The sequence below is a fragment of the Leptonychotes weddellii genome, chromosome 12, assembly GCF_054177405.1.
Source record: "Leptonychotes weddellii isolate Sample4059 chromosome 12, ASM5417740v2, whole genome shotgun sequence".
Taxonomy (NCBI): domain Eukaryota; kingdom Metazoa; phylum Chordata; class Mammalia; order Carnivora; family Phocidae; genus Leptonychotes; species Leptonychotes weddellii.
Window position 1 is genome coordinate 76,380,375 of NC_138380.1, and position 9,449 is coordinate 76,389,823.

Genomic DNA, 9,449 nt, shown 5'->3' on the forward strand with positions numbered 1-9,449 from the left:
TGGTAAAAGTCAGAAAAGACACTTTCTACCTTACTAACACCTAACTTAATACTATTTGATGCATGCACACAACTAACCTGCATGGGAGACAGGCTATTTCCCCAGCCAGAAATTTTCCTGGAACCACCTTGTGTCTGGTCTCAGGCATGGCTCATTCTCCTCAGACCTCTAGATTGCTTTCCTCTGGAATCTGGAGGCTGAGCCACTATAACTGAACATTTCCTTCTCTTAAACTTAGCAATGTTTACTCCAAGAAGTTAGGATTTCAAATTGTTATGCTATTTTACAGCTCTTTAGGCTAAAGTGCATGGTTTCCAAATTCTCAGAATGCTCCCTTCCAACTTTAAAATGCTATGAAAAAATCCAGCTGGGGAGGAAACAAAATTTTTTTAAAACATACATGATCTCTAATAACAAGAGCAAATAAAGTGGCTATGCCCAAAGTCTTAGGGGGGAAAAAAAGAAAAATCCTAAAATATCTAGTTGGCTCAAGCTAACCAAAAACTATAAAATCAAAGCACACAATTAACAAAATAACCTCAAAGTAGGCAGGATATACCATAAACAAAGACAGCAAGTATAAATTACAAAATATTTAATAATTCACGAATTTAAAAACTACTTGGTATATAAATACTTAGATTAATAAATTATTCCAGATTCTGTACTTCCCAGTCAGTACATGGTGATATAAAGCAGTTCTTTTTTTTTTTTTTTTGATCAGGCTAAAAATAAAGAGTGATGGATCAGTGACAGAATGATCTCCGAAGTTATAGAAGGAGGTTGAGTTTAAAAGTCATGACTCGAAGGAACAATACCAAAATACTGGCTGTCAATATCAGGCAGATAAAAATAAGAAAAGGTAAAGCAAGCTGATGGACTGCAGTATTGTTTCCAGAGGGGAAAACAGCCCTTAAGGCCCCTGAGAGAATTTCAGCACCCGCTCCGCAGTGCTGGAATCAGAACTAAACTGTTGCCTGCTCAGTGGGTGCAGGGCAAAGACCCTCCCTCCAGCCTGCGTCTTGCGTGCGCACAGTCGCCCCCTCCGCCCGAGCCCACTCCTCCGGCGGCTAGCTGACCTCCCCCGCCCGCCCGGGCTCCGCCACCCGATGCCCCTGCACGCCCTCCAAGACCCGGCGCGCCCCCAGCACAGCGCCAGGGGAAGGAAGCGGAGGAGAGGGGCCGCGAGAGGGGGCGGAGGGGCGGGAGGCGGCGCTGAGCTTCGGCCCGTCACCATTTAGGCTCGAGGACGGCACGGGCTCGGGAGGAGGGAGGCTGAGCCTCTGCCACCGGTCAAATGATGGGAGGGGACCGCGGTTGCCCCCGGCACGCAGGTGCCAGCGGCTGCCGGGGAAGTCACCGGCGGCGTAGGGCGATGCGTTGGCCCCGGAGCCCCCACCTCCATCCTGCCCTCCGCTTTCCTCCCTCGTCCTGCTCCATCCCCAGGATTCTGTCAGAACCCAAAGACCTCCACACGGCCCGCCCAAGCACGGAGGTGATGCCGGCTCTTACCGTAGGAGCGGGCGCCGCGCCGCTAGGAGGCGGCTGGGGTGCGCGCGGGAGACTCCGAGGCGAGCGCCGCCGCCGCTGCGGGAGCCGGAGGAGTCACAACGAGGCTGCCGGCGGGAGCGCTGCCTCCACAGCTGTCGCCCCACCCCCTCTCCCGCAGGATTTTGCGCCGGAGCGGGCAGTCTCCGCGCGCTGGCGGGGAGGGCGAGAGAAGGGGCGGGGCGCCCCTCGGGGGCGGAGCCGAGCGTTGGCTGGTCTGATTGGCATCTGTGGGGCCAATGGGACCACGGATACTCCAGGCTGTGCTTAGACTGACTTTCCTCCTAGCCCGTAGCGGTAGGGAGGCGGGCCTAGTGGCTTCTTGTAGAGCAGCCTTTTTGACAAACCCGAACGTAAGAAAAGGTCGGTTGGTTCGCACTGGTGGCCAAATGGTCCAATTACCACAGGGAAAAGGGCCTCTGAAACTAGATTGGCATCCTCTCTACCTATAGGTAGAGAGGGTAGACCCAGGGGCGGTGGGAACCTGCCCCGGATGTGGGTGTGGCCCTGAGGTAGAACACAGAGCCACCACCGCGGTGGTTTGGGGAGGCGGAACTGAGGTCTTTTTCTTGATTATCATGTGACGGGTTCTGGATTTAATGGAGGAGAAAGCGTGGAAAAGGCCAAGGATCCAAACTGGCGAGTTTTCTGATCTTCGCGCCCCTCCCCGCTCTCCGGCCAGCGGCGCTGCCAGGTGAGTCCCGGGCTCCAGTGGGCCGGCATTCTCCCGAGGTGCATTTGCCCACCCGGTGCCCCGGAGCTGGCTTCCCGATGCCTCAGGGGGTTTGTCGCTGCCTCCCACCCCTTTACACTTCCTGCCAAACGTACAGACACCTGCTTGGCACCAGGCTTCTGCGTGCGTTTTGGATCGTGTGCAAGAAACCGCGTTCAGCTCCCAAAATGTGCTGGGCCCAAAGCGCAGAATGGGAATAGTCCGAATTAGGGCGAACCGTAGGTGTAGGAAGACTGAGGGCGAGGATAGTTTAGGAACGTCCTGAAGTTCTAGGGACAAGTAGGCCCAAAAATCATGTAAGTTGTAAGCAGAACGCTGTTCCTCTGAAGGAGGGTTAAGTTCGACAAGGCTGTTGAAGCAGGAGCCTTTCGAAAGCGACTCATTATTTAGAGGAATTGTGTTGTGGGCTCATAAGCAAAACTGTCTTTGGGATGGGGTGAGTTCATTTGGAAGAGTGCTGGCAGTAGCCAGAGAAGGAAATGGGGGTTGTGTAGAACGCACTGTGGGCAAATTAATGAGTGCACACACAACTGCTAGATGCTGGAATTGTGGGCAGAGCCCTTTCGATTTCCATCTTGGGACAATGCAGAAGATTTTGACAATGGATGAGAAAGCATATGAACTAATACTTAACTATCTTCCTGGTACCAGAAGTAGTCACCTCAAATAGGACTTTACTAGAGCAAATTTTTGTTTTGGAGCATGCAGCCCCCTCTGTTGAGATAAAAGACGGCCAGTAGTAGGAAATAAATTACTTCAATTAATGAAGATTTATGAACAAGTAAAATTGGCGTTGTAACGCCCTGCATCTAGAATTCTTCAAACCTCATTTAAATATCGGCATAGTGCTTCCCAGTTGAGGGCATTTTAGTATAAGTGCATACAGAACTTTGTTGCATCCCACATTATAAAACTTGAAGCCACAGGACTGTGCTCTATCATTCTTCCATCTCCATCCCTAAAGTACCTATGTTGAGTGCAGCAACCGTTTCTATGAGCAGTTGCTTACTCAGTCCTATATGCAGAAATTTGAACCCTGACTTACCCAATGGCTGATGGAAAAGTTGTGTTTAAACAAGTGTATTGGGGCGCCTGGGTGGCTCAGTCATTAAGCGTCTGCCTTCGGCTCAGGTCATGATCCCAGGGTCCTGGGATGGAGCCCCTCATCAGGCTTCCTGTTCAGTGGGAGGCCTGCTTCTCCCTCTCCCACTCGCCCTGCTTGTGTTCCCTCTCTCACTCTGTCAAATAAATGAGTAAAACCTTTTAAAAAAATAAGCAAGTGTATTATCATAAACTTTTTAAACGTTCACAAAAAATGGTCAGATAGATTGGAGATCAGGTTTGAGCAAACTTGATTTCCAGCATGAAATCCATTTGTAGTTAATAATCAGTTCACACCCTTTGCACCTCTTCTTCCAAATTCAGCCCCATATCCCACCATGGCAGCCTTTGGTCAGGAAAGGCGACCTGGAGAAAATGCCCTCCTGGGAGCAAAAGCATCTGCTTTTCATACTGCAGTATGAAGCATCCGATCTGCCAGCTAAGTAAACAAGTGCTAGCAGATGGGTGTCGGGAAAGGGGATTTAGGAGATCCGTAAGTCACTATTATAGTAAAACAGATATGCACTCTTGCCCCATGATAGCCACCCACTCTTTAAAGTAGTAGAGGTGTAGCAAACAATATCAAAATTAGTTTTTTTTTTTTAAGATTATTTATTTGAGAGCGAGAACGAGCGGGGGAGGGAAGAGGGAGAAGCAGACCTCCCACTGAGCAGAGAGCTTGATGTGGGGCTTGATCCCAGGACCCTGTGAGACCATGACCCCAGCCAAAGGCAGATGCCCAACCAACTAAGCCACCGAGGCGCCCCTCAAAGTTAGTTTTAAAATATAATTAATTAAACATGCTAGTCGAGGGCATTTTATTCATCTAGCCAGTTTCTTCACTTTTTCCTTGTTTCTTATTTCTTCCTGCATTTTTACTCCTACCCCTCATGCTTTTGCTACCCCACCACCTTCTGATGTTTACCTCTTTCCATCAGGTATCCTCTCTCCGTCTCTCTCTCCTTTGTGGCCTATTTCCCTCAGTTTATAATCATATTTAGATTCTTCCTTTACTGAAAAATTTCTTCCTGACCCTTTCTCAATCTCATTATATGTCTTGTCTTTCATCTTCTCTTCTTCAAATGTTTCAGAGGAATAAAGTGTTGTCAACTGTTTACATTTTGCTAACTCCTCACCCAACTGCTGCAGTCTGGCTTCTGATTTCCATTCTACTTACCCTTTTTCCAAATGGTCACAAGGTTGTTATAAAAAGCTTGAACAAGTATAGAACATACTATCAACCCCGTATGTGAAGACTAAATAAATGCTTATACCTATGTATTATAGATTAATGTGTCCCAATCAAACTTCCAAGTTTTTAAGAATTAATGGTTTTAGCAGTGAAAAAAAAATGAAAGGGCAAAATATTCTGGAAAAGAAATCCATGAGTAGTAGGCACTAGTCCTTTCAGATATTAGAGTATATCCTAGAACATACCTAATCATAGTCATATAGTACTAGTGCAAAACAGAAATATAGGTCAGTAGGACAGATCTATAGACAGATCTTATATTTTAGGGATGTAAGAAATAACTTTCCGTTGCCTGGCTGGCTCAGTTGGTAGATCATGCAACTCTTGATCTCAGAGGCCTAAGTTCAAGCCCCACATTCTTTAAAAAAAGGGAGAGAGAGAGAGAGAGAAAGAGCCTAAATTATTGAATAATTTAGCATCTAATAATAACAAAATGTCAAAAGTTTAAGTGGTCTTGATTATTGGATAGCAAGTAGCAAAAAATCAGGATTTATACCACAAACCAAAAAATATATAATGAGTAGTATTAAAAAGAAAAATTCAGACTAATAGGTATTTATAAGAATTGCCTTGAGAAAATTGAATTTAAAAAGACCCACAGACTAAGCTGTGTGAAAATCCAGTATTACCAATATATTTTGTATTATTTAGCCCAAAGATCTCCTCACACTCTTAATTCTATTTAATATCTGAATTTTTGTTAACCATTCCCTCCTTATTAAAACTCGCCTCCCTTGACCTGATAAGCACTTCCTCCTTTTTCACTACTTTTTGAATGCTTTTTCTTAGTACATCTTGAAATTGAATGAAAATTTATAGATGTACAGATGTACAAAAAGAATTTAAGAATATCCCTGAGGTACAGGAATAAAGTCATGAGTACCTGGACTTGAGTGACAGCAATGAAAAGGAACAGACTATTCTTGAGACATTTTGAATAGAGCTTACGCCCAGTTGATATACTAAAAGTTTTATTGTATTTTGTCATGGGCTATAAGGAATGATGAATGTAATGTTGTCAAAGATGTCTACAAATTTTACAGGGTTTGAAAGGAAGAATAGAATGTTTTCAAAATTAGGAAATCTCTGAGTGGGGAAGAACAAGCTTTGTTCACCAGGAATGGAAGTGATTTTTTTTTTTCTGGTATCAAAACAATCCTGACTTTTTTTCCTTCTCTTAGGGTATATTTCCCTTTTTTCGACTCTGCAACAGCCTCTTTAAACTGTTTAAATGAGAATGTCCTTGGCTCAGAGAGTACTACTCACCTGGCTTTTCACATTACTCTTCTTGATCATGTTGGTGTTGAAACTGGATGAGAAGGCACCTTGGAACTGGTTCCTCATATTTATTCCAGTCTGGATATTTGATACTATCCTTCTTGTTATGCTGATTGTGAAAATGGCTGGGCGATGTAAGTCTGGCTTTGACCCTCGACATGGATCACACAATATTAAAAAAAAAGCCTGGTACCTCATTGCAATGTTACTTAAATTAGCCTTCTGCCTTGCACTCTGTGCTAAACTGGAACAGTTTACTACCATGAATCTGTCCTATGTCTTCATTCCTTTATGGGCCTTACTGGCTGGGGCTTTGATAGAACTTGGATATAACGTCTTTTTTGTGAGAGACTGACTTCTAAGGACATCATTCATTTTATTGCCGTTCAACAAGCTATCATTAAAGTGTTCTGAATCCTTGCAAGCTTGAAGAATACCAGAGAACTGAGAAAATAACCAAATGTAGTTTTATACTGCTTCCATAAAATAGTCTTTGTGAATCATGGACTTCTAGTCAATCCAAAGCTTATTCAATATTTCAGTTATTAATATCCTTATTATCCCTATATAAATAAAGTTTGTTTTTGACCTTATTTTTCTACTTGACTCTTAATAATCTGTTGTACATATGTGGTCAATTTTTAAAGTATATAAATAAGAAGTCTTTAATCTACATTATTTGGGTAGAAGTTTTAATAGATCATAGCCTCATTATGACCAAAGTAAATGATCATTTGTGCTTGTAAATTACGGAGGAAAAAAACCTAGTTACTGAAATAGTTGTGCCACTTCATGTTTACATTCAGAAGGAATCTGAGAGTTTGACAGATTTTTATCTAAGCTAACATCATTGCTACTTCTCCCTTTATGACCCATGAATTACAGGTGGCATATTAAAACAGAGCAGAGGCTTGCCTCTTCCTAAAGTTAGAGGGACCTTTCATCATGGTTGAATCAGGACAGTTCCTATTTATGCCTTTGTCCTGGGGTTCAGGAAGTTAGTGCCCCTTTCACTCTTTTTTTTCTTTTTTAAAGATTTTATTTATTTATTTGACAGAGAGAGACACAGCGAGAGAGGGAACACAAGCAGGGGGAGTGGGAGAGGGAGAAGCAGGCTTCCCGCTGAGCAGGGAGCCCGATGCGGGTCTCGATCCTAGGACCCTGGGATCATGACCTGAGCCGAAGGCAGACGCTTAACGACTGAGCCACCCAGGCGCCCCTCCCCTTTCACTCTTAAAAGTGTCCTGGCTTGAGAATTTATAGATGATCCTACCAAGGCACTCAACCCATTCCAGTGAAGCATAGGTGACATTAACTATTCCAAACAGTCTTATGTACATTATAACTCTAAAGCAGGTGATTGTTCTTGACCTATACAGCCCTCACTTTTAGCTTTGGGAAGAACCCAAAGTAGTATTTTGTCTGTTTTAAAAATATCTAACACACAAGAAAGTGATTTCTGGCTGCTAGTACTTGAGAGGATTGCTTTGAATATAGCACTTTGGTCTAGTTCTCCTTTGTAAAGCAGATAACATGACAAAGTTTAAACTACAACACCACAAATTAATATAGCTGAACTCCTTGTTTGAAACTACAGAGCTACGCTAAATAAATAAAAATTGATCAGTTACAAGCGTTTTCCTGTCTTACAATTGGTATATATTCCTATTTTGAGCATCTAAAAATAGGATGGAAAAGGATAGTTAATATGGGGAACATAATGTTCCAGACTTGATTAGATATTCCTAATTCAGCTGAGAGATCCAAAAAAATTTGGTCTCTCTAATGATAGATTCAAAGTAGAAAAACGCTTTCATCTCAGTGAGAAACCAGATAGGAGGATTTTGAAATTCAGCAAAAGCTGTATTTGTGCAAGTATTATCTAAGTATGATCTCTCACAGGGAAAAGGAAAAGGACAGCACCACGTGCAAACAATTAGCTGGGTCAGGAGTCAGCAAAATTTTTTCTGTAAAGGTTTATCTAGTAAATAGTTTAAGCTTTGTGGGCTATATCATTTCTATCTCAACAGCTCGGATCAGCTCTGTGATGAAAAAGCAGCCATAAACCATGGGTTATGTTCCAATAAAACTTTATGGACAATGAAACTTAAATTTTGTAAAATTTCCACATATCACAAGGTAGTATTCTTTCGACTTTTGTTCCAATTACTTAAAGCTGTAAAAACTATTGCCTCACAGCCATACAAAAAACACCTCTAAGCTAGGTCATAAAACAAGCAAAAGCAGAAATTCTGTGTGAGATTTCTAAGAGAAAAGGTGGGACAGGTCTCCAAGGAAATAAGAGAAACTGGGTAAGAATTATATCTAAAAGTCAGCACAATAACCAACCTGTTGACCCATGAGGATCAATTAATTGTAATAGTGTCTGAGAGGTTCCCAGAAAGTAGAACTTTTTCTTAATTAGTATACTGACAGACTAAATAAACAACTTGAAGCAGCATTAAGTTATTGACGTGCACCTCCTTGATTCTGGCACCAATTCCAATGTGTGTTTTATCCCCATACCACCAAGGAATTCTTTCAGTTCTGACACTACTTGGAAATATTATGTGATCCCACAGGTTAAGGGTTCAATCCCAGAAGACTCCTCCTCCCTCCAAACTTCAGATACCAAATACAAATCCAGCTATAGATTGGATGTTCCGACTCTCTTGATTAATTTGCTAGAGCAGCTCACAGAACTCAAACATTTTACATACTAGATTACCAGTTTATTATAAAAGAATATAACTCAGGAACAGCAAGGTGGAAGAAATGGTAAGGCAAGGTATGGGGAAGGGGCAAGGAGCTTCCATGCTCTCTGGGCATACCACTCTTGCCCCATCTCCTTGTGTTCACCATCCCAGAAGCTCTCTGAACCCTGTCCTTTTAGGATTTTATGGAGGCTTGATTACATAGCATATAAATTAAATCATTGGCCATTGGTGACTGAACCCAATCTCCAGTTCCTCTCCCCTGGGAGATAAGGAAGGAGGAAAGTTCCAACCCTTTAATCACATGGTTGTTTCTCCCTGGCAACCAGCCCCCATCCTTAGGTTACCTAGGAGTTTTCCAAGTCACCGCATTAACATAAGCTCAAAAGACACCTTTATCACGCTAACAGGAAATTCCAAGGAATTCCTGTGCCCAGAATAAGGATAAAGACCAGATGTATATTTCTTATACATTACAATGTCACAGTCTCAGTGGTTGGAATACATTTAAAACATTAAATAATTAAAGACAGAGCAGATAGAAATTATGCTCACAGATAGAAAAAGCAAAACTAACGGAATAATATATAAACAATATTGCAGAAAAATACTTTCCCATTTGTTTTTAGTTCTAGGATATTTCCTTTATAATACAAAGATTTAACTTAAACATGAAAGGTTCCTTATGAAGCCAGTATTTTCCAGGTCAGTATGGACAAGAAGTAACTTATTCTGGTTTGGGGCAAAAGATTTATCAAAAATTCTGAGTAAAAGCAACTTGTAAACAAAATAACTTTTTTAAGACTTGAAAATATGAAAAGTA

The 9,449-nt window shown here is 42.5% G+C and overlaps 2 protein-coding genes across 6 annotated transcripts in view; one reads left to right on the forward strand and one right to left on the reverse strand.

Moving 5' to 3' along the window:
• PHTF2 (putative homeodomain transcription factor 2) overlaps window positions 1-1,691 on the reverse strand; it is a 112,874-nt gene extending 111,183 nt beyond the window's left edge. For 4 of the 5 annotated variants that reach the window (XM_081799659.1, XM_081799660.1, XM_081799662.1 and 1 more), the window contains exon 1: window positions 1,513-1,690. The gene's annotated coding sequence lies outside the window, so the exon portion shown is untranslated. Of the gene's footprint in view, window positions 1-1,512 lie in introns of all 5 variants that reach the window. The other variant, XM_081799663.1, reaches the window with a different exon arrangement.
• A 334-nt stretch (window positions 1,692-2,025) lies between these two features.
• On the forward strand, window positions 2,026-6,505 carry TMEM60 (transmembrane protein 60). Its single transcript, XM_006731913.3, has 2 exons — window positions 2,026-2,242; window positions 5,816-6,505. Exon 2 carries the CDS (start codon window positions 5,866-5,868, stop codon window positions 6,265-6,267), a length of 402 nt encoding a protein of 133 aa, XP_006731976.1. The 5' UTR covers window positions 2,026-2,242; window positions 5,816-5,865; the 3' UTR covers window positions 6,268-6,505.
• Window positions 6,506-9,449: the final 2,944 nt, after the last annotated feature.

Excerpts from the sequence above, each read along its gene's own strand:
- TMEM60 (XM_006731913.3), top strand. The coding sequence starts at position 5,866 with ATGAGAATGTCCTTGGCTCAGAGAGTACTACTCACCTGGCTTTTCACA.